At 44.1% G+C, this 24,797-nt stretch overlaps 1 protein-coding gene across 3 annotated transcripts in view; it reads right to left on the bottom strand.

Moving 5' to 3' along the window:
- Nucleotides 1–14,354, bottom strand: part of MIA3 (MIA SH3 domain ER export factor 3) — a 57,991-nt gene extending 43,637 nt beyond the window's left edge. For 2 of the 3 annotated variants that reach the window (XM_059413380.1, XM_059413381.1), the window contains exons 1-4: nt 14,176–14,354; nt 10,881–11,014; nt 6,478–6,564; nt 1,086–3,831 (exon numbers count right to left, since the gene is read on the bottom strand). In XM_059413380.1, coding sequence (XP_059269363.1) covers nt 1,086–3,831; nt 6,478–6,564; nt 10,881–11,014; nt 14,176–14,308 — 3,100 coding nt within the window. In that variant the 5' untranslated portion in view covers nt 14,309–14,354. The remainder of the gene's footprint in view (nt 1–1,085; nt 3,832–6,477; nt 6,565–10,880; nt 11,015–14,175) is intronic. The other variant, XM_059413382.1, reaches the window with a different exon arrangement.
- Nucleotides 14,355–24,797: the final 10,443 nt, after the last annotated feature.

Raw genomic sequence — 24,797 nt, 5'->3', positions numbered from 1 at the left:
GTGCCCAGCAGAATTTAACCTAAGTGACGGCTCCAAAGAGGCAAGAAAGAACATGAAACATGAAAACGGGGTGGGGGGGCGCGGGGTAGGGACTAGATGAAGAAACTCAGGCAAGGCATCAGTTTAAACGTTATTCCTGGGGCGCCTGGGTGGCTCAGTCAGTGAAGCATCTGACTCGGGTTCAGCTCAGGTCATGACGCCAGGGTTAAGAAATCAACCCCACGTTGGGCTCTGAGCTCAGCGTGGAGTCCGCTTGAGATTCTCTCCCTCTATCCCTCCCCCCTGCTCGCTCTCTCTCTCTCTCTAAAACAAAACCTGTTTAAAAATAAATAAAAAGTAAACATTATGCCAACTAATCCTTGGTTGGAGAGCAGTTAGTTTGCGCTTAAGAAAATGTGTTCCACAGAGCCCTTTCAGAGGCATAGGGATAAAAGGCACAGCACAGGGAATCCGGTCAGTGGTGCTCCAATAGTGCTGGAGGGAGACAGACCGGAGCTACGCTTGCAGTGAGCACAGCATAGACTTGCAGAGTCATTATGTTGCACACCTTGATACTAATGTAACACTGTGTGTCAACCAGACTTCAATTAAAAAAAGAATTTACTTGGGGTGCCTGGCTGGCTCAAACAACAGAACATGCAACACCTAACCTTAGCGTCATGAGTTCAAGCCTCATGTTGAATATAGAGCTTACTTTTAAAAAAAAAAAAAAAAAGGTTTTGTTTTTTTTTTTTTACTAAGTTAAAATCAAGTTCCCTTTCATAATTCTATAGGATGTATTCTGTTAACAGGTTTACTTGGTGTATAATTTTCTTGTCTATAGCTTTCTCGTTCTCTGCTTGTCAAGTCTCTTTTCGAGAATGCTACCAGTCCCAATGGTCCGAAGGGGAAAACAAGTAAGAAATCCTTACCCACGCTCTGGCCTGGAAGAAGGCAGGGACACGTGGACTGTTGTGCCTTACCTTCAGGCACTCTGTAAACTGGTCAGAGCTTCAGAAATAAGGCAGCAAGCCCCCCAGCAGCCACGCACCCCACCCCCCCGCTTCTCAAGCGCACCCCCACGGGGCCACAGGCGGGCACTTTACCTTCCATGGAGCCGCCCCAGCCTTCGGGCGGGAGCTGGGCCGTGGTCGGCGGGTCCTTCTCCTCCACCGCCGAGTGTTTGTACCTGACGAAATAGATCAGGTCTTGAACATCGTCGAGCACCGCCGCCTCCTCAAATACGTCACTGTCCTTCATTCCCAGATCTCTGCTCTCAGTCACACGGGCGTCCAGCATTTTCTCCGCTGTGCTCAGAATGTGGGACTCGGAGGCTCGGAAGACCTTATCCAGGACTTTTTCCACGTTATAGGGCAGACTCTCCTGCTGCGCGGACTTCAGCCTTGACGCCATTTCGTGGAACATGGCTTCTAGCTCATGGACATCAAAGTATTTCCGGAGCCTCTGTAGAGACTGCTGGTCTTTAAAGAAGCTGCCGATTACAGGCAGGTCCTCCACATCGTCGCTGCGAGCAGGGGTGTGGGTACCCGGCGCCCGGGGTGGCCAGTCACCTTCGTGCTCCTCAGCACTGGTCCCCTGGCTCTCTGTGTCCACGAACCCCTCCAAGTCCTCCTGGTCCTCCTCCGAGAGCTCTCCTACCCCCGGCTTCCGCGTGGATTCATCAGCGTGGTCTTCCTTAAAATCATCAGTACCTTGATTCTGAAACATTTCACCCAACTCTAGAGTCTGATTTTGCTTGTCAGAAGAGTCGCTGCCTTCAGAGGCCCGCTGTGCTTTCCGAGCTCCAGGAGGGCTCTCTGTTTCCGCTGCCCTGCCCCCTGGATCTGCCCTACTGCCCAGAGTTTCACTTTGTCTTTCAATTTCCAAAGTATTACCAGTTTCTTCTTTGCTTCCTTCCGTTTCTGCGTCAGGATTAATGGCGCCTACAACAGCCCCTGGGGGGTTAACGTCTAATGGCCTGCCCTGGATCTCAGGGCTTTTTTCTTTAGACTGTTTTGCACTTAGAGCATTTTCATCCTCCAGGAGCTCTTCAGGGCTGTCATCATCCTCTGCCTTTGGTCTCTCAGTATGGACACCAGGTCCCTGCGGGCTCTCTGTCTGGCTTGTTGCCTCCACTTCCAGAGAGCCCGCCTCGGGCTTGTAAGGAGCAACCTCTTCACCAGAGGAGCCCTCCTGGGCCTTGTCCCCTGAGAGCCTCCTCTCCTCACCCGTCTGCTTGTGTGCGGCCGCCTCTTTTCCTTGTGGCCGGGAAAGATTTCTTTGCCCAAGGGGACCCTCTTCTTCCTGTTCTCTTGGCAACCCCATTTCATCCAGAGGGGAGGGTCTAGGCTGATCCTGAGTTTGAGGAAGCTGTTTCTCTTTGAATTCCTCACTTGGATGGTCCACTGACAGCGTGTGCGGCTGTGGTCCCCCTGCTAGAACAGGTACTTCCTCCACCTTGTCTCTGGATGCGTTACGCTGGTGACCTCCCAACAGTGGTGCAACACCCAGATCCGCCTGTCCAGGCTTTTCCTCGTTCACTTGACTCTCTGAAGCTTCAGGTTTTGGCTCATGTTCTGAGCCCCCTCCCAAAATCTGCTCTCCAGGCTTTTCTTCACGGAGCATTCCTTTTGAAATGTGAACAGCTGCTCCTTTTAGGTCATTTTCTTTGTTGTCAAAGGCTGATGCCAACACTTCTCTACCCCCTCCAGCAGCTGGCAAAGAGCCAGGGTGGCTGCTCTGAGGAGAACTGTGAGAAGTCATGCCTTCCTGCTTTTGCTCCTCCAGCCCCTCCTCAGCCTGTGCCAGGCCCCTCTTGGATTCCTCAATGTTCCTCCCTTTTTCTGTAATGTGAATTTCCGGGTCTTTGTCATTATTTGTTTTAGGGACATCCACGGTCAAAAGACTATCTTCTGCTTTTTTAGGGTCGACAGACTCCGTGGCTGATCGTGATTTCCCCGATTCGCTACCTGGGACGGACCCATCATCACCCTCCTCTGAATCAGAGCTCCCTGAATCCACACCTGTTTGTCTGTCACCTTCCGTGAAGGGGAGGATAATATCCTCCCAGTCTGTTGCAACATTTTCCTCGTAGTTTTTGATGCCAGGGGGCTGAGCGGCCTCCACCTTGTCCTCTTCATCTGGCCTCTGCTCTCTCTCCGCTGAATAGTTCTCAACTCCAGACGTCGCTGGAGGTTTCACGTCCTCTTCGCCATGTGTGAAGGTCAGTAACAGCAGCTCATCAAAGTTCTCCTCTTCCTCCTTGGCCACTGTGTAATACTCAGTGTCCAATTCCTCATCAAAATCATCTTCTAAGGAAGTAACGAGTCTGGTTGTCTCATCATCAGATACAAGTGCATCGGCCGTGGAGCCAAATTTGGTTTTTAAGTCCAGAGTCATTTCTTTTTTCAAAAGTTTATAAGCATCAATCTTCTCCTGTTCACTCGAGACCTGAGAACCATTGCTGGTCTTGTTGTTTTCACTTTCTGGCACTTTTAGTTTATCCTGTAGCATTTCCTCAAAAGGTTCAAATGAAGTTGGGTCTCCCTGAATGTGACCTGCTTGACTGTTTACATGGGGGTGGTTCTTCTGAGACCCAGATCTTTCCTTGAGTTCCTTAGTGTTTTCTGAGAAGACGCTTTCACTCTCCTCTGAGTTAACTTCTTCTGGTTCCGGTTCAATGTCACTTTCCTCAAATGCTTCAGGAGGGGTGTCCCCATGCTGAGGTTTTTCTATACCTTTCTCAGAATCTCCAGTTGCAGAATTGGACAATTCCAAAAATCCTAAGAGTTCTTCTGTGTTATAATTATCAAAATCATCTCTTCCCCCATCAAAACAAACAAAATCTGTCTCCTACAAGAGGAAAAAAAAAAGTTAGCATGTTACTAAGTATCATAAGAGCAAACTCTTACCCATGCTAACAGAGGGAATCTCATATTGGCTCTGGAGGGGCTTCTGTGCCCACCTTGGGCAACAACTCTTCTTGGGTAGTGAAGGGATACAGTAGTTGAATCCACTTTCCCCTGGTTCCCTGCTTCCAAGCAGAAGGACTCCTTCCTAAGTACTCCTCCTGACCGCCCGTCCCTGTCTCTTCCCCCAGAGGAAACATGATTCATGTGGCTGGCGTGTTTGCTCTGCACCATCCCTATTTTCTGTTTGGGACCCACTGGAGGGAACACATATCCTCATCCCCCCGGCCCCCGACAACACCCCACTCACTGTCAGTTTTACAGGGCAGTCAGTCCCCTGGGGGTGATCCCCTGTTAGGCAGCTCTGTCTGTGGCCCAGCAGTCTGTCTTATTCTTGACTACAAAGTTAGAAAGCCCACTATTTCTGCAACCTGAGCCATGTTCACTGAAAGGCTTTATCAATAAATAATAGTGACAGTTTGGTCTCCATGTGCCTGATTCCTGGGTCTCTCAATTTGAGCACAAGTGGAAAAAAACCAGGGTGTCATTTGTTGGGTTTCCCCCAACCCCCAATATCTATGCCTGATGTTCTGGAAATTCATCTCATAACAGTTTGTGCAGAAGAAGTTGGAAGACCACCCAGCTTCCCTATCACTGTGCCCTCTGGGCTATACTTCTATTTACCCCGCTAGAGACAGGCAGAATCTCCTTGCTGTCAGGATCTAAGTCTACACAGATTTTTTTGGCTCATATTTTCTTTATATGGAAAAGACTGATCAGCTTAGGAAGTATCTTATTAAAACACAGAGGCATGGGAACTAAACATATAAAGGCACAAAGAAGGGTGTCCAGGGGGCTCCCCACTTAATTCTTATCTCAAATATACCATGAAAACAAGATTCAGGAAGGAGTATACTCTAACTCTAAATCAGGGTTCTAGGTGTCATTAAGATCTGCTCTCAGAACTATCCATAAATCTATATTCTTCCTTTCTTCCAATAATAAGCAAATTGACATAATATGGGCCATATACAGAGGGAAAGTTAGAAAGCCAACAAAGATAATTCTCTTCTCCTAACTAAACTTTCACAAAAGTCTGAGGAGCCCCTGACCAGTGCAGTAGGGATGGATGATTTCTTCTTTTCATCACTTGTGTTTCCAAGCTATTTTCTTTTTTTTAAGATTTTATTTATTTATTTGACAGACAGAGATCCCAAGTAAGCAGAGAGGCAGGCAGAGAGAGAGGAAGGGAAGCAGGCTCCCCGCTGAGCATAGGGCCCAATGCGGGGCTCCAACCAAGGACCCTGGGATTATGACCTGTGCCGAAGGCAGAGGCTCAACCCACTGAGCCACCCAGGCACCCCCCAAGCTATTTTCTTAATAGTGAGTGAAGCGTGCAGTGGGAGGTACAGTAAGAAGGCAGGCTCCCAAACTAGCGAGGTCACCGGGGCCGATGCACTGCTGTCTCACACCTCGATCCTGGGGCGGGATGTCTTTATTAGGAATGAGGCCAGAGAGGTAATGGGCTGATTTTATGACCCTTGAGATTATCGAGAAACGTGAAGGACAGCACCGGCTCTAGCACAGCACGTATTCTGTCCATCTCATCTAAGAATGGCTTGAGGCCAGGAGCACGCATGTTCTGCAGCCCTGCAAAGAACTGCTAAAGGATTCTTGAATGAAAGTGAGTGTCAATTACTATAAATTTTAAAACTCCAGAAAATAGTTAGCAGGACTGAGGATCCTCACCAGCACAGAGCCACGGGTCAGTGCACTCAGTGAATTCTGTGCAGGGTACGCAGTCAGTACTGTGCAGATCTGAGACCAGACCTCCTCCGAGTCTCTCAAATTCCCTGTTCCAAACCTATACTATAACTACACCCCCGAAATCACTAAAGACTCAGTAATAAGAAAACCAACGTAAATTGTCATTTGTGGCCTAGTACATAATGTAGGGTTCAATTTTCCCTGATCTCTTTATACTTAAAATGTCTAAGAGCTATTCAGTGAGGGGCTTCCTAATTGAGATACCTTCTCCTTTTGCTTCTAAAAAGATTTACCTCTTGGGGTTTCTGGGTGGCTCAGTCGGTTAAGCCTCCGACTCTTGATTTTGGCTCAGGTCATGATCTGAGGGTCATGAAATCGAGCCCTGTGTTAGGCTCGGCGTTCAGCATGAAGTCTGCTTCAGTTTCTCTCCTTCTCCCTCTGCCCCTCCCCCTGCTCACGCTTGCTTGCTCTCTAAAATAAATAAATACATTTTTTTAAACGAAAGTAACTAAATAAGAAGATACTGAATTCTTAACTTTTTTCTCATATAAAGCAGTGAAGAAAAACCCTATCTATATGAGTACACATATTAGATAACTACCAAATAATGAGAGTCTCCTATAAATTCTTTTCAGACTCTTCTTTCTTCTTTTTTCTATTTTTAAAGGTAATCTGATTCTAAATTACAACTTGATACATACATGTGAACTTGGTCTTTTTCCTGGCCAAAACACAAAGACTTTCAAAAATCATTAACTGACTGTCACTGATGAATTTCAAAGGCAACTTATAATTGAGAACCAAAAAAAAGTCCATAACTTACATCTGCTGGAACCTGTAGCTCCTCCTTAGTATATTCATAGACTACTTGGATTAAATCCCTTGGAAAATATCCAAAAACGCGCCCCACCTATATGAAAGAAAGGGCAAAAGAAAAACACCAATCAAAATTCTGTGTGAGAAATATAAGGGGCAGACTTCTTAGCAGTGAGAGGAAATACACAGATAGGTAGGGAGGCATAACCACAAGAGACAGATAGTTGCCCTTAAGATTACACAAATTATTATTCCAATGAAAATTAAGTACGGACTATCTTAAAACCAACTTTTCTAAAACCACTCAAGTTTCCCTTCAACATGCAACTTAATTCTATTTTTTTTAAGATTTTATTTATTTATTAGATAGAGAAAGAGAGACAGCAAGAGAGGAACACAAGCAGGAGGGGTGGGAGAGGGAGAAGCAGGCTCCCCACCGAGCAGGGAGCCGGATGCAGGACTCGATCCCAGGACCCTGGGATCATGACCTGGGCCAAAAGCAGACGCTTAACAACTGAGCTACCCAGGCGCTCCCAACATGCCTCTTAATTCTAACCAGAGAGCACATAAAGTTAGATTTCTCAAGTAGATAAAAGGCCTACATAAAAGAAAGTTATTGTGTATTTTGCTACTACGCAAATCAGGGGCACCTGGCTGGCTCAGGCAGAAGAGCGAGTGACTCTTGATCTCGGGGTTGTCAGTTTGAGCCCCATGTTGGGTACAGAGATCACTTAAAAATAAAGTCTTTAAAAAAAAAAAAACCCAAATGAAAGCTGGTTAGAAACACAATTGCAAATAACCTCTAGCAATAATTTACCAGCATATGTCACAGCTTTGGCTCATCAACTGGCACTCAGAAGTCTTTTTTAAACCAGTAAACAGCCATGAAAATTAAGTAAAAAGAATATAAAATTCCTAAAATATGTGATCAATATAATAAAAAGCAAATCTTTATTGATAGAATGGGCTATAGTAGCTTTTTCAAAAACTAGATTTTCCAGTATTTGGGGAGAAAATAAAATTCATACTAATGTATATATCAAGCTATAGTTTCATGCAAAATAAAACTCTAGAGAAAATAACACCATTTACCTACAGCACTAATGGCTAAAATACATAAAGTGTGTCTTCTTGAGACGCATACACTGTCTTCTACTGGCTGCATCTGAAATTGAAAGCAGATCTCTTCCAAGGAGGCTGACCCAACGCACCAAAGAAGAAAAAGGCTATCTTATCACCAACCCCTAAAATATCCTCATCAGGAGTGCTGCTGTTATACCTGGCAAATACGTGAAAGCCTGTCTCTGTACTAGAATACGGTCCTGAAGATTAGATAAGACGGGGCAATTAAAAACTACTACACTGGCAGCTAAAATCTAAAACTCTACAAAACCAAAAAGGACTCCAACACAAAACTAAAAAACAGAAACAAGAATAATTTTGAAAGCTAAGGGAAGAGAATTTTTAATTTCTTAAAGTGTAAGTTTCATGAAATAAGAGGAGAGACTGAGGGAAAATATACTTTTTTTCCTTTTCAGGAAAATTTTATTAGGAGACAATGGGGGGGGGGGACACCTGGATGGCTCAGTCAGTTAAGCGGCTGCCTTCAGTTCAGGTCATGATCCCAGAGTCCTGGGATGGAGTCCCCAAATCAGGCTTCCAGCTCATTGGGGAGTCTCCTTCTCCCTCTGCCAGCTGCTCCCTCTGCTTGTACTCTGTCTCTTTCTCTCTGTGTCAAACAAATAAATAAAATCTAAAAAAAAAAGAAAAGAAAGAAAAAGAAAAAGAAAAAAAGGAAAGGAAATCTGGAAAAGGGAGAGAAGTCAGAAAGACATGGATAAAGGAAATACATTTGTCTTTGTGTAGTCTCTGTCCATTGACACCACAGGTCATATAAAACTCCGTATTTTGGTGGTGTCTGGCTGGCTCAGTCGGTAGAGCGTGTAACTCTTGATCTGAGGGTTGTGGGTTCAAGTCACATGTTGGGTATAGAGAGTCTTAAAAACAATAAAATCTTAAGGAAAAAAAATCCATAAATTTACACTGGGGGGGGGTATTGTGTCTTAGGATCTGAAAAAAGAGGTTCAGAATCATGAACCCTCAGGACTGGAAGTCAGCTTTATTTATAGTTTTGTTTCCATATATCATCCCTGCCAAGGAACTGCTGATTTGACTGGGGAGAATTAGAACATTTGTTCAAGAGAATAAATTCTGCATAAGCTACTATCAGGACAAATATAAATTAAGTGCCTCTGCCCAGAAAGGGAATATTCAAAAGGAAGGTGGGTAAGACACGGGCCCTTCCCTTATGGGGTTTATGACTTTATAGGAGCAAAGACGTACACAAACCAACTGCAATACAAAGCACTAAAAAGGATGCCACGTGAGCAGTGCAAACAAGGTGCCACCAGAGTGATCATCAAACAGCACAGAGCCCTCTGGCTGGGTGCTGAGAGCAGTACTTCCCTAAGGAGGCAGCAGGAGCAGTGACCTCAACCACAGGAAAATGCAAGTCAAGCTCACGTACCAAATGCTCCAACTTAACCACCTCACTGTACAAAAAACATGCAGCCTAGGTACACGGAAAAAACGTTCTAAGAGTAAAGACTATCAAGAAATCTCATGTGGTTGACTTGAAGGACACAGAACATATCTTTCTTTGTATCTAGGGATCCGATCAGGATTCTGCCCAAATGACAAGGGCTGAACCTGACCCATTAGTTGGTCTTTCAAGAGTCCCCCCTAGGAACCTGGAACACCAACAAAATTAAACTATTTTTCCTTGTGTAGGTTGCTCAAGCCTTGTTTTCTGTGGTGTGGTATTTTATTGAGAGGAAAAGTTTTGACAGTGGGGACTGGGTATTCCTAAAAGTTTGAACAATCCTAAGGATATCAACAACTCTTACAACTTTCAGTAAATAAACAGTCCACACATCACACTTTTTAGAGAGAAAAGGAAAAGAACTCATCAGCCTGTCAGTTAGGTCCCTCCTAGGCAATCTCCTCTTTAAAAACATCAAAAGCATGAGCATTATTTACAATAGCCAATGGCGCGCCTGGGTGGCTCAGTCGGTTGAGCATCCAATCTTGATTTTTTGGCTGAGGTTATAATCTCTGGGTCGTGGGATTGTGCCCCGGGTCATGGGATCAAGCGCCCCATAAGGCTCCATGCTCAGCAGCGTCTACTTGTCCCTTTCCCTCCGCCATGCCCCTGCAAGTGCACTCTCTCGTTATCTAAATAAGTAAATAAAATCTTACAATAGCCAAAAGGTGGAAGCAACCCAAGTGTCCACCAACTGATGAGTGGATAAAGATGTGATACACACACACACACACAGTGGACTATTACTCAGCCATAAAAAAGAACAAAATCTTGCCATTTGCACCCACGTGGATGGACCCAGAGGGTATAATGCTAAGAAAAGTCGGTCAGAGAAAGATAAATACCATATGATCTCACTCGTATGTGAAATTTAAGAAACAAAACAAAGGAAAAAGGAGACAAAACCAGACACTCGAATACAGAGAACAAACTGGTGGGTGCCACAGGAGAGGTGGGTGGAGAAGGGAGTGAAGCAGGCAAAAGGGATTAAGAGTCCAGTTATGGTGATGAGCACCAAGGAACACACAGGATTGTGGAGTTCCTCTACTGCACACCTGAAACTAACAGAACACTCTAAGTTAATTATACCTCATCAAAAAAAATTTTTTTTACAAAAATCAGAGCGCGATGGAGACATCGGTTTCCATATCTGCCCTCAGGGCCTCCTAAAACCCACTGGGAAGACAGCAGGTGGGGGAACAGGTGTCCAGGAACAGGTGTCTGAAGAGCAGGAAAAGGACGACCCAGAAGTTGCGAACAAAACAAGGCAACAAAACACACACAAGGAAAAGGACATCTTGATTTTTTAACAGACTCGTAACAGTACGTATGGTTAGGTAACCCGTCCACGAGCTGCCAATCTTTCACAAATATTAATAACTTAGAAAAAAATACACATACAGTGAACTTCAAATGTGAACACGTGAAACACTGTTCTGCACAAGGTTTGATTAAGTCTAATGCTTCCTGTACCCTTCTGTCGTGAAGCGCGAAGTTCAGAATTTTCAGGTTTCGCCACTACACCCTTTCCTATGGACGCAGCATTCACAGTCAGTAAGGCCTGGGACGTACTGCTGAGCAGCAGCAGCCACAAGCAGTTTGGTTCTGTTAAAGGATAAGAGCAGAGCCCCTTCCCGGGGCCAGGCCTGATGCCTGCCGGGGACACACAGCCACCTTCTGCTTTCCCAGTCTAGCAGAGAGGACCAGTGAACTCCATCAAAGACCCCAGGAAAAGAGTTATTTCTTTCTACAGTGCTAAACAAGCCAATAAAAAGGAAGAAGATAAAGTGTGGCAAATTTGTACTTACACTTCCGGCCCAAACTTCAGGTGGTCTCCCTGCCAGTTTATAGTACACATACACTGGGTCCCCTTTTTTAAAACTCACGAAACGACAATCCGGACCTGTAAAATCTTCTAGAGCCTCCCCCCGGTACATTAACACTGTAGGCACAGACAGGGGGGAGAAAAAAGAGAGAAGAACAGGTATCAGGATTCAACTTTTACAGTCCGTTCTGATTGATCAGGCAATAGGAGTGTCCTCTATTCTGTAAATGACAGCCAAGTTTCTCCAGCGCTCTCTGGAATCAATCGCTCTTAAGCCATAGGCTCTGAGTATCTAAAATCTTGAGAGCTTTATCGTTATTTATCAACCCCCTATGAGCAGAGAGACGGCCACTTTCCCTGTTTTTCCCTACGGATAAACAAAAAGCAATGAGTCCACCACCACACAGAGCTGGTGTCAAAAGAAACTCTTGGTCCCTTCTCTAACCTTCTTGTCCTCAACCTCCGCTCTTCCGCCATAAAAAGATTCACGGCACAATTGGATGAATTCAAGGGCAGATGCTGGCTGGCTTAAGCAAGGCTCCACGAAGAGGTAATAGGGGGTGGGGGAGAGCACCCAGGAGCCCCCAAGGGGTCAATTAACTTGAACTAACACTAAAAGGCACTGTCGTTAAGGGACTGTAAGTACTCCCATGCAGCAGTAAACACTGTTGACTTCATCACGCTGTTCTCCCCTTACAGTATCTGCCTAAGTAAACGGAAAAGGACATCACATCCTATTACCGGTCCAATCACATGAAGGGGTAACGTCAAATTATTATGAAAGTAATGTTCACTGTACCCAACATTACAAAGGTTTCATCACGAGAGGAAGATAACCTTCTATATTTATGGCTATAGACAAAATCACAAGTGGGCATCACATGTTGCTGGGACAAGCAAAACTCTGAGAACTGTGCAGTAGTTACCTTCAGTCTTAAAATGCAGGACTTAAATCACACTTCGTCTAGAAAAAAGTAGAAGCAGCATTTTTTTCTTTTTGTTGGCCGAATCTGATACAAGATGAAATGGATACTAGATACAATTAAATAGCAAAAACAAAACAAAACAAAAAAAATGGTGACATGGAAAGAACACCCTTTCTTAAAGCCAGTGAGCCCCAAATACATTAAAATGTATCTTTAGGGGCACCTGGGTGGCTCAGTGGGTTAAAGCCTCTGCTTTCGGCTCAGGTATGATCCCAGGGTTCTGGGATCGAGCTCCGCATCAGGCTCTCTGCTCGGCAGGGAGCCTGCTTCCCTCTCTCTTTGCCTGCCTCTCTGTGCCTACTTGTGATCTCTGAATGTCAAATAAATAAATAAAATCTTTTAAAAAATAAATAAATAAAAATAAAATGTATCTTTAAATACATATCTGAGGGACGAACAAATAGATATGAGGGCAGTGATGCGGATTTTGAAGCTGAAATCCACACTTGTCAGCAACCTAATTCAGATATAACTGGGGGAAAGACCAGACTGAAGGTGATGGACAATTTAAAGATCGGGGATTCTATTGCAACTGGAAATGGCAATGTTTGTTTCCCACTTAGAAGAGATCACTAAAAAGTTGTAACATTAAATTAGATGACAACATTACCAAACACGACAACTTTCTGAAAAACACAGAACAGCACAATCTCTCTCTCTCTCTCTCTCTCTCTCTCTCACACACACACACACACACACACACACCTACCCACACCTACCTTACTAGATACTTTATGCAACACGCAGGGCTGCTGCCCCTTGTGTTTTGGTTCTGTCTGTCTGGACACATGCCATTTCTCAACTTCTGCGACAAGTAAGGGCACTTCCAACCCCAGTCTCTGTGCTGGGGAAGCATCAGCGATGTGACTCTCCAGGTAACCGGTTCTGAGGAATCCAAGTAGGGGGGTGCTTGGAAGCGAAGAGGGGCAAACGTTTGGTCTTAGCCAACCCTGCCTGCTGCTAATCATCTGGGTTTGCTCGGAGAAAACTGAAGGGGAGAAATGTGGAAGTGGCCCCGCTTTCGTGGTGTTGGTTGACGTGTTTCAGCCCCGGGTTACCTCTAGGAATGGCTTAACACAACGATGCCTCCTGGCTTCCTGTTCACAGCGTTGCGGAGATTCAAACTCTCCCAACTATGAAATCTGATTTTGAATAGCACCGATTTGAATATATATAGCTAAACGGCAGGCATAGGGCCTTTCCAGCATGAACATTTTTCTATACGTGTTGTCTACAATTTTTGAACAACCGTTTCCGAACGCGGTGATCACTAAGTTACAAGGTTATTCAAGACCCTCCGGGAGGCCCAAGAATGATCCCGGTCCCACCAACACTTGGGAAGAAACTCCAACAACACAAGTGACTCAGGCTAAGGCTGGTCGTTGTTTATGAAAATAAATAAATATTTATTACGATTTCTTTAAGAATCGTCTCCATCTGACTCCGGAGATCTCTGTCCTCCTCACCGCCCAGAGTCCATCCCCCGCCCCCAGTCCAGGACTGGGGCACAATTCCGCTTCCTGCGCAAAGAGGAGGCTGCCGGTCCCAGGTGGCCGATGCAGATTCTTGGCCTCTTTCGACAGCGAAAGATGCTGGCCTTCCTGAGGTGCCCTCCCCGCCTGGCTGTTTGCAAGGAGACTTCCAAGCACAGAAATGACAGGACTGAGGCAGAGCCGAGGCGGAGACCTTGGAATACCCTGCACGCCTGGCCTCCGGGCTCGTCCCAAACCCGAACTCCAATCCCTGTCAAAGGCGGCACGAGCCCCCAATCCGAGAGACGGAGCAGGGCGAAGGGGCAGCGCCAGCGCCCTCCCCGTCCCCAGCATCAGCCCGCGGCCGGGAACGCACCCGCCGAGCCCTCCGCGAGTCTGCGCCCCGACTGCACCCACCCAGGTCCCCGCGGCGGGGGCAGGAGAGCGCTCGCTGCAGCGCGGAGAGCCCAGGGCGCGCGGCGCGCACCCCAACTGCTCCGTCTCCCCTCGGGGCCGGGCGGGGAGCGGACGCTGCGAGCCGTCCCTGGGGGAACCGGGGGCCACCGCCACCCCCAAACCCCGCCAGATCAGCGGAGGAAAGGAAACGCCGGCAACAAGTGGGAGGCGCAGCCCCCCGGCCAGGGCCCGCGGGAGCCGAGAGCCGAGGGGACGGCGCGGGGCACCGGCACTCGCCCCCCCCCCCCCGGCGTCGAGCCCCCCCACCGCGCCCGCCCGGCCTGCGCCCCCAGCCGGCTCGCGGGGCTGCCCAGCTCCCGCCCCCGCGCGGCCCCGCCGCCGCCGCCGCCCTCCGGCCACTCACTGCTGCACTCCTCGTCCGCGCACAGTTTGTGCTCCGCGAAGCGCCGGCTCGTGTCCGCGTGCGGCTGGCCCGGCACCCGCCAGGGCGGCCCGAGCAGGAGCAGCCAGAAGAGCAGCCCCGGCGCCGCAGCCATGTTGTGGTCACCGCGGGGAAGCCGGCGGCGCGGAGGCGGCGGCGGGGCCGGGCGGGCGCGGGCGGGCGGGGCCGAGGGCGGAGCGCGGCGGGCGGGGCGCGCGGCGGGGCGGGGCGGGGCGGCGCCGGGGGCCGCGGCGTTCCCCGCGACACGTCAGCACGGCCTCGGCCCGGAGCCGCGGGCGCCGGAGGGTCGTGCGCTCCGACCTCTCTCCCTCGCGCAGTTCGGCGCTCGCGGCCCCCGCGGCCGGCGGCCCCGTGTCCCCTCGCTCGCCCGCTCCCTTCGCGCTCGCTTCCGCGCCGCGGCGTTCGTCGCTCACCCCTCTCTGCGACCTTTGAGCCCCCATCCCGCCAGCCCACTACGGGGTCCTTTTCTGGCTCCTTCTCGCAGCTTCTCATTTCTGGTCCATCCCGAAGCAGCCACCCCCCCCGCCACGTTCACCCCCATTCTTGGTGTGGTGCCCCCTTTTCCGAACTACCAGATCCCGCCCACGAGCTGCCACTGTTAGTCTCTGGCTTCAGGCTCCATCTTCGGGCTCCCAGGGGTTCTTTGGGGGCCCCGTCTAGGATCCCCTTCGACTGGAAGGGGCATGAGTGGAATGGTGGGTTGGCGACGGAAAATGAGCCGGTGGCCGGCTTGGTCTCTTTTTGAGCCTTGGGGGCTAGGGGCTGGCAATGTGTACCAGAGCTGAGATCTTAAGATTCTTGGGCCTTTTATCCCTAAGGGAAGAAGTAATTTAATTCAAATGTGTTGAGCTTCCACTTGATGCTATTATTTATGCCAGACAGTAGGGTAGTGTGGGAAAGACGTGGGTCAAAAAACAAGATACCACGTGCATATTTGGCATCTGCCTTCAACGCAGGTCATGATCCCAGGGTCCTGGGATCCAGTCCCCCATCAGGCGCCCTGCTCAGCAGGGAGCCTGCTTCTCCCTTTCCCTCTACTGCTCTGCCTACTTGTGCTCTCTCTCTGTCAAATAAATAAATAAATAAAATCTTTAAAAAAAAAAAAGAAAAAAAAAAGACAGGGTACCTGGCCCTTGACTAAAGAAATCCACAAATTAGTGGAAGCCAACTGACACAAAAACTGCTAAAGAATAAATAGCAAGTAGGGAAAAGCTAATAAATTTAAAGTTGCTTTTACTGAGCTCTTTCTTCATGGAATCTTCACAACAGTAGAGAATGCTATTACTATCTTCCATATCTGAGATGAGTAAATTGGGGCATTCACACATCTAGTGAGAGATGGAAAGAGAGATTCAAACCCGGGGAATGTCCTCCCTTTTATTTTTTCACTTATTTGACAGAGAGAGAGATCACAAGTAGGCAGAGAGAGGGGAAGCAGTCTCCCTGCTGAGCAGAGACCCCCCCATGTGGGGCTCAATCCCAGGACCCTGGGATTATGACCTGAGCGGAAGGCAGAGGCCTAACCCACTGAGCCACCCAGGTGCTCCCTCATCCTCCCTTTTAATCACAACTCTATAAAGCCTCCATCAAGCAACATAAAACTTTTGTACTTTCTTTCTGATTAGGGGAAGCAAAATCCTGTTTAAATCCCAGTGTAACCAAATTATCTGTATGTGCAAAGAAGGAAGGAAAGCTCACAAGCCCCCACATCAGCCCAGAGAAGAGCACCTGCGATGTTCTGCCGGTGGTTGGAGCACTTCGCATTGGTCAGTCTTTACATATCTCAACAAATGCCATTTTAATACCCATCTTCCAGGTGTTCAAGTTAAAAACTTACTTCCTGGCACCCTTTTTCTCACACCCAAATCCAATCCATCAGACAATCCTGTGCTCTCTTTATTTTAATGGCTTTATTGGAAGGTAATTGGCATATTACATGTAATAAGATGCATATAATAACTTGCATGTAACAAACTGCACACACTTAAAGCGTACAGTTTGGGGGCGTCTTGGTAACTCAGTCAGTTACAAGTCTGCCTTCAGCTCAGGTGATGATGTTCGGGTCCTGGGATCAAGCCCCACCCCACACTGGGCTCCCTGCTCAGCAAGGAGGCTGCTTCTCCCTCCTCCTCTGCCATTCCTCCTGCTTGTGCTCTCTTTCTTTCTCTCTCTCTCTCTGCCAATAATTAAATAAAATCCTTAACAAAAATTAAAAAACAATAAAGTGTACAGTTTGATACTGTAGACCTGAGTCTGCAGATACTGATACCTGAGACCATCACTATGATTAAGATAATTAACTATATCCATCACTAATAAAAGAGTCCTCATGCTCCTTTGTAATCCTTCCCTCCCCTTTCCTGACTGTTTCCAAACAATCTTCTGTTGCTATAGACTGATTTATAATTTCTGGTATTTGTTATAAGTGTAGTCGTACAGTATGTCTTCTTTTTTTGTCTGTTTTCACTCAGCATAAGCATCGGAACTACATCCAGAATCTGACCACTCTCACCACCTCCTATGTGAACACTGTATGGCCAGGCCACCATCATCTCTCACCTAGATTACATTAGCTTCTGACTATTCTGCCTTTGCCTCCCAAGGTCTACTGTGTCAACAGCGATCAGAGTGATCATTTCATGACATAAATTTGGTCATCTCTCTCCTCTGCTCAAAAGCTTCCTGCAGCTTTCTACTTCCAAGTAAAATGCGTGGACAACACTGTCTTTATGAAGGACTACATTGTCTTATTTGATCTGACCTTGCTAACCCCTTTTACCCCCTCTTCCTAACACTCTCGTCTTGCTCAGTCGGTTCTACTCAAACTCACTAAGCCCCACTCTTGCATCAGAGCATTTGTACTTGCAATCCATCAACCTGGAACGGTTCCCCCAAACAGTCCACCGGACTAGTTCCCTCACTTTATCAAGTTGTCTGTAGCAAGACCATTTCTTGTTTGAGAGGCCTTTTTTTTATCACTCTCCATAAAATAGAGCTCCTTCCATGAATATTGAGTTCACCATCCAGCTTTGTTTTTCTTTAGAGTACTTCCACCAGCCTTACATTTATCTATCTGACTGCCTTCCCCCACCCCAAATATAAGTTTGAGGGAAGCAAGGAATTTACTTTGTTCATTCCTATAATATAAATGCCTAGAAAAGTGTCTGGAATGTATGAGGTACTCAACAAAAGATTTGTGGGATCAACTCATGATAATTCACATAGTATAAATATTTTATATCATTAACCTACAGGGAGCCTCCATATGTAAATAGCACCAAGAGGAAACATGCTATAAGAACAAGGCATTTTGTGTCTTCCCCTCAGCAGCATCCTCAACACCTCGAACAGAATCTGGAATACACTTATTGTTGATTGAGGGCATATTTATTATACAGGGAGTGAATTAAATTGCAGTGTATTTTTTTCTTATGTATTACTGGAATAGATAAAGCAGATAAAGGTAATTCTGATTTTTCTTATTTCTATCTGGGGTAGAATTAATGACAATTCATTGGTGGAAAAGCCAAAATTACAAAATGATCTAATTCAATATTATTTCACTAATATATACTTTAACTAATATTCAGATATGCATTTGTATGAAGGGTGAGAGCTCTCAGTTGCTGAAGAACTGCCTACTTAGCTTGTTGATTTTCTGGGATTTTCATTTATCGTTATTGTTGTTATTATTATTATTGCCTTTAAGAAATATTAACAAGTTCAGTGGACAGAAAAAAATTCTCAGCTGACCACAATGAGGGTGGTTCTTTCTGCCAGTATATATGTATATGTGTGTGTGTGTGTATAAATGTATACAATGTATGTATGTATATGTATATATATAATATATATATAAAATTATAGTGGATGAGTCAGCATTCATCATTAATAGCATTTGAGTATGTGGCCCTGATGCTTAACATAAATTCGAATCCCAGGTATATTATTTGTTAACATCTCAAATGGAATCTTCACTGGGTAAGGTTGAGTAAGACATAAAAATAAATGTGTCTAGTTTGGGGGGGTGTAAAAAATAAGACTTGGAGGGTTTTTGCCCTTAAAGAATTGTCAGTCTGCCCAAGACAAATGCATTTGAAACAAAGAGGAAACAAAATAATAACATATATAATTATAAACTCCATGGTGCCTCCCCAGAAGCTTCTAGAAGGTGTAATACTGAAGTTACCAGAAAGAACACAGTCTATTGCCAACAACAAGGCCACTCAAGAGTCCAGAAAATGGTGTAAAATATTTATTGAGGACAATGGCTTCCAGGCGAGATGGAGTAACAGGGGCAAGACTTACCCTCCCATGTTAAACATATGAAAAAATTGGGCAAAATATATGAAACAAGAATTTTTAGATGTTGGACAACAAGCAGTGGTCTCTATGAAAAGTGGAACAAATGAGGGGAGTGCTATGATTGCCTCAGCTTACTCTCTGGATGAATTTTCCAGGCTACAGCCAGAGAAAGGACATGCAAACAGGTGATCTCCTTGAGTTGAGGAGAAAGATTTGAAAGTTTGGGGAGGTCAAGGCAGCTAGGGAAGAGAACAGGTGAAAAGAGAGGTGCATGGGAAAGACAACTGCACAGAGCTCCCAAGAACAGCGCAGGGTTCTGCCAAGTCTTCAACTAAACAATGATAAGCACCTGTGTGCAAAGAACTACCTGAGGCCAGTGAAAGAAACACCAGAGAGGGTAGAAATAAAACTGTTGGGAGGAAAGAACAGTTTGTGCTCCACCCGCCAGAGAGGAAAATCTATAATAAACAGGGCATCTCATAGATTGTTCAGCAAAGGGGAAATTGTCAGCTTACAATGAAAAGACACCCTAACAAAGCTTTAAAACAAGCTTTGAAAATATCAATATATTTGGGGCACCTGGGTGGCTCAGTTAAGCATGTGAATCTTGGCCTTGGCTAGGGTCATTATCTCAGGGTTGTGAAATCCAGCCCCACATCAGGCTCCACACTCAGCAGGGAGTCTGCTTCTCTCCCTTTCCCTCTCCCACTACCCTGCTTGTTTGCACTCTCTCTCATTCTCAAACAAAGAAAGCTTTAAAAAGAAAATATAGAAATACTTCCAAGTAAATTAACTGCATTCAAGAACAAACTTGAAGAACATTTAAGTGCAGAACTGAAAAGGTAAATTCACAATGTCTGGAATTCAATAAAAAATTATAAGGCATTCAAAGAAGCAAGAAAATACAACCTATAATGAAAAGAAAAATCGGTCAACAGAAACTTTACAAATGACACAGATGAAAGAATTATTACACAAGGATATTAACACAGTTCTATTCTGTATATTAGAGATGCTATAGAAAAGCATGAGCATGCAAAGTAGAGTATATAAAAATGACCCAAATTAAACTTGGTGAACAAAAAAATGGCTGAAATGAAAAATACAATGGATGGAATTAATAACAGATTAGACACTGCATAAGAAAACACAACTGAGCCTGAAGACATGGTAATATAAACTCTCCAAAAAGAAATGGAGAGAAAAGAGACTGAAAGAAATGAATTGGGCACCAATGTGCGCACTTCAGTCCAAAAGATGTGTAAATGAGGTCCCAGAAGGAGGTGGGAGACAGAAATATGTTTGAAGAAATAACAAAAGCATTCTAAATTTGCTGAAAACTCACAGATCAAGAAGCTCCACAAACCTCAAGCACAAGAAGCGTGAAGAAAACAACACTAAGACATGTTAAATTGCTTGAAACCAGTGACGATGGAAAAAAAAATGAAATTCATTTAGAGAAAACATACTACGTACAGATGATCAAGGATAAAGTGACAAAAGACTTCTCATTGGAAAATGGAAGCAAAAAACCCCACCTGTTTGACATATTTAATGTGCTGGTGGAAAAACGACACTCTGGAGTTGTATACCAAGTGAAAATATTTTTCAAAGATGAGGTGAAGTCTTTCAACACATGATGCTGGGACACCTGGATATCTTTATGCAAAAGAATGAAATTGAACCACACCTTACACTACAAACAGAAATTAACTCAAAATGGATCATAGACCTGAATGTAAGAGGTAAAACTGTAAAAATCTCAGAGGAAAACATAGGGAGAAATCTTGGGAATAGGCATGAAAGCAAAAGAGGAGAAATGGAAGCTATGACAGAAGTGATAAAATATCACATGAAGGTATACTGTAATAAGCTAAAGGTGTGTATAAGCTAAAAGTACTATGGAATACAAACAACAACAAAATCACAGAGTTAGAGCTAGTAAGTCAACAGAGGAGATGACACATGCTTAATTAATCCAAAGGGAGACAGAAAAAGAGGAAAGGGGGAACATAGAACAGAAGATAAATACAGGAAGAAAAATGGTAAGACAACAAAGTTAAATCTAATCATATCATTAATTACATTAAATGTAAATGGTCTAAAAATTCCTTTAAAAGGCATAGATTTTCAGATTCAATTTTAAAAAGGCAAAACTGGTAAGCCTGGGTGGCTCAGCTGGTTAAGTGTCTGCCTTCAGCTCAGGTTATGATCCCACGGTCCTGGGATCTAGCTCAATGTCAGGGTCCTTGCTCAGTGGGAAGCCTGCTTCCCCCTCTACCTGTTGTTTCTCCTGCTTGCTCTCTCTCTCTCTGACAAACAAATAAGATATTTTAAAAATAAAAATAAAAAGGAAAAACACAGGGTGTCCAGGTGGCTCAGTTAAGCACCTGACTCTTGATTTTGATTCAGGTCATGATCTCAGGGTTGTGAGATCAAGCCCCCCCACTGGGCTTCATGTTCAGAGGGGAGTCTGCTTGAAATTCTCTCTCTCTCCCTTGCCTTTTGCCCCTCCCATTCTCGCTAAAAAATAAATAAATCTTCAAAAAAAAAAAACTAAAAAGCACAACTTAACTATATGCTTCCTACAAGAAAACACACTTAAAATAAAAAAGATAAACCAAGCTAACACTAATAATAAGGAAGCTGGAATAGCCATATTAATATCAGACAAGGTAGATTTTTTTTAAGCTTTTATTTTAATCCCAGTTGGTTAACATACATTGTTATATTGATTTTAGGTGTACAATATAGTAATTCAATAATTCTATACATCACCTGGTGTTTATCACACATGCACTCCTTAATCCCCATCGCCTTTTAACCCATCCCCCCCAAAACCACTAGTTTGTTCTCTCTAATTAAGACTCAGTTTCTTGGGCGCCTGGGTGGCTTAGTGGGTTAAGCCGCTGCCTTCGGCTCAGGTCATGATCTCAGGGTCCTGGGATCGAGTCCCGCATCGGGCTCTCTGCTCAGCGGGGAGCCTGCTTCCCTCTCTCTCTCTCTGCCTGCCTCTCAGTGTACTTGTGAATTCTCTCTGTCAAATAAATAAATAAAAATCTTAAAAAAAAAAAAAAGACTCAGTTTCTTGATTTCTCTATCTCTTCCTCCCACTCCTTTAAATAGTCACTTCTCTTCTTCGCCTTTGTTCATTTGTTTTGTTTCCAGAGAAAGTATATTTCACACCCAAAAATGTTTACCAAGGAGAAAAGAAAACATTTCATAATTTTAAGGAAATCAATTCATCAAGAGAATATATCAATTTTACATGTTTATATACCTAATAAGAAAGCTTCAAAATACAGAAAGCAAAAACAGATGGGAGTACTCCACAAATTCATAATTATAGTTGGAGACTTCAATATCCCTTTCTCAATGATTAATAGAACAAGTAGTTACAAAGTCAATAAGGTTGTAAAAGACTTAAACACTATCAGTTGACTTTATTGATGTCTATAGAACACTCCACCCAACAACAGCAGAGTATACATTCTTTTTGACTATGGAACATTTATCATGATGATGGACCATAAAGCAATACATTTTAAAAATTTCAAAACAGGTGAAGTATATTTTCTTACCACATGGAATTAATTTAGAAATCAGTAACCAAAAAAAAAAAAATCTAGAACGTCTCCAGATTTTGGAAATTAAGTAACAAACTTTTATTTTTTTAAGACCTTATTTATTTATTTGAGAAAGAGTGCAAGTTGGGGGAGGGAGAGGGACAGGCAGACTCTGCACTGAGTGCAAAACCTGACTTGAGGCTTGATCCCATGATCCTGAGACTATGACATGGGTGCAAATCAAGAGTCAAATATCTAACTAACTGAGCCACCCAGGCACCCCTAAGTAACAAATTTTTAAATAACTCAGGAGTCAGAGAAGAAATCAAATTGGAAATTAAGAAGTATTTCATAGCAAATAAAAGTGAAAACACAGTATGTCAAAATTTGTGGGATATCATAAAAGACTTTTAGAGGGTTAGGAAACCAGAAAAGTTTCTAATCAACAACCTCAGCTTCTACCCTAAGAAACTAGAAAAAGAAGAGCAAATTAAAACCCAAGCAGAAGAAAGGAAATAATAAAGATAAGCTCAGGGGTTAAAAAAAAGAAAAAAAGAAAAGAAAATAGAGAAAATCAAGCAGACTCAGTAGGAAGAAAAAAGAAAGAGATGTGACACTAATTATCAATACCAGAAATGAGAGAGAAGACATTACTACAGATAGTACAGACATTAAAAGAATATGGAGAGAGGGGCACCTTGGTTAAGTGTCTGCCTTCAGCTCAGAACATGGGATGGAGCTCTACATTAGTATACCTGCTCTGTGGGGATCTGATGTGCTCTGCTTCTCCCTCTGCCTCTGCCTCTTTCCTTCTGTCTCTCTTTATAATGAATAAATAAATAAATATCAAGGGAGTATTACAAACAACTTTATGACAGTGAATTATCCAACTAGGATGAAACAGACAAAATCCATTAACCTCAACCCTTACCACATAACATACAAAAATTGACTGGTAATACATTGTAGACCTAAACGTAAAATCTAAAGCTATAAAACTAGATGAAAACATAGTTCTTCTATGTTTCCACACTTCCTATGTTCTTGACCTTGGGTTTGGCAAATTTCTTTTTTTTTCCTTTTAAAGATTTTATTTATTTATTTGAGAGAGAGAGAGAATGAGAAGGGGGAGGGTCAAGGGGAGAAGCAGACTCCCCCTGAGCAGAGAGCCCAAGGCAGGACTTGATCCTGGGACTCCAGGATCATGATCTGAGCCAAAGGCAGTCACTTAACTAACTGAACCACCCAGGTGCCTCTAGGTTGGCAAATTTCTAAATACACACAAAAAACATGAACTCTAAAAGAAAAGAAATCAATGCACTGGACTTCATCAAAACAAAAACTTTTGCTCTCACTTCTATATTCACTATTAATGAAAATGCAAAGGTAAACTGCAGACTAGGAGAAAATTTTGCAAAACACATATCCAAAAGAATTAAGCCTAGAATATATAAATAACTCTTATAACTTACAAATAAGAAGACAAACCAATTTCCAAAAAGGGGGCACAATGTTTAAATACACACTTCACCTTAGAAGATATACACATGGAAAACACGTATATGACAAGATATCCACTATCATTAATCATTAGGAAAATACAAATCAAAACCACAATGAGTACCATTGAATATCCACTAGAATTACTAAAATAAAGACTAATCATACAAGTGTTGACAAAGATGAGGAAAATTGGATTTCTCCTGACACCGCTGGTAATAATTGGCAGTTGGGGGCAATTTCTTTAAAAATTAAACCACATCTACCATATGAACCCAGTTTTTCCACTCCTGGGTATTTAATCAAGAGAATAAAAGTTATTTCCTCAATAAGACTTGTTCACAAATGTTCATATTAGCTTCATTTGTAATAGTAAAATCAAACAAACCAACCAAAAAGCCAGCTGTCCATTGGCGGGTACACAGGTATTGAATTTTGGAATACTGTTCATCAATAAGGGGCTATTAGGGTGCCTGGGTGGCTCAGTTGGTTAAGCAGCTCACTCCTGATTTTGGCTCAGGTCAGGGTCTCAAGGTTCCAGAATCCAGCCTGGTGTGGGGCTCCATGCTCAGTGAGGAGTCTTCCTGGGATTCTCCCTCTCCTTTGCCCCCCCCCCCCCGACTGGCACACATGCTCTCTAAATAAATAAAATCTTTAAAAAAAATAATAAGGAGCTATTGATACTCACAATGGCAAGGAGATTCTGAGTGAAATAAACCACACCAAAAAAACACATACTTAAATAGGACAGGGAGACAAGGAACACAAACTTGAAGATGCTGGCTATGTTCCTTCCCTTGTGGTGATGGTCTCAGATCTATATGCATATGTCAGAACTCAGAAAGTGAGAAAATTTAAATACTTAAATAGAATTTATTTTGAAATAGCATTTATATCTCAATAAAGTAAAAAAATTATATGGGGAAAAGTAATTGACAGAAAGTAAAGTGTAATTGATAGAAAGAGATGAAATATGTTTATCTTTTTTGTTTGTTTTTTGGATTTAGTGTGTTGTCACACCAGTAGGTGTGATGATAGATACAGGTGTGGGGAAGTAAAGCTGCCTGAACCTGTCAACCCCCTGACCCCAACTTCCCCCAACCCCCCTCCACCCCCCAGCTCGATGGGGCAAGGTAGTTACAGAGAGACATTCCATCAGATAACTTTTCTCTGGGGTGTTAACTTTTTGGTCCACAAACTGGAAAGGCAGGC

This window comes from Mustela nigripes, chromosome 10, assembly GCF_022355385.1.
Source record: "Mustela nigripes isolate SB6536 chromosome 10, MUSNIG.SB6536, whole genome shotgun sequence".
Classification (NCBI taxonomy): Eukaryota; Metazoa; Chordata; class Mammalia; order Carnivora; family Mustelidae; genus Mustela; species Mustela nigripes.
The sequence above is the reverse complement of the archived record's forward strand: the minus strand, read 5'-3'. Positions and strand labels throughout refer to the sequence as shown.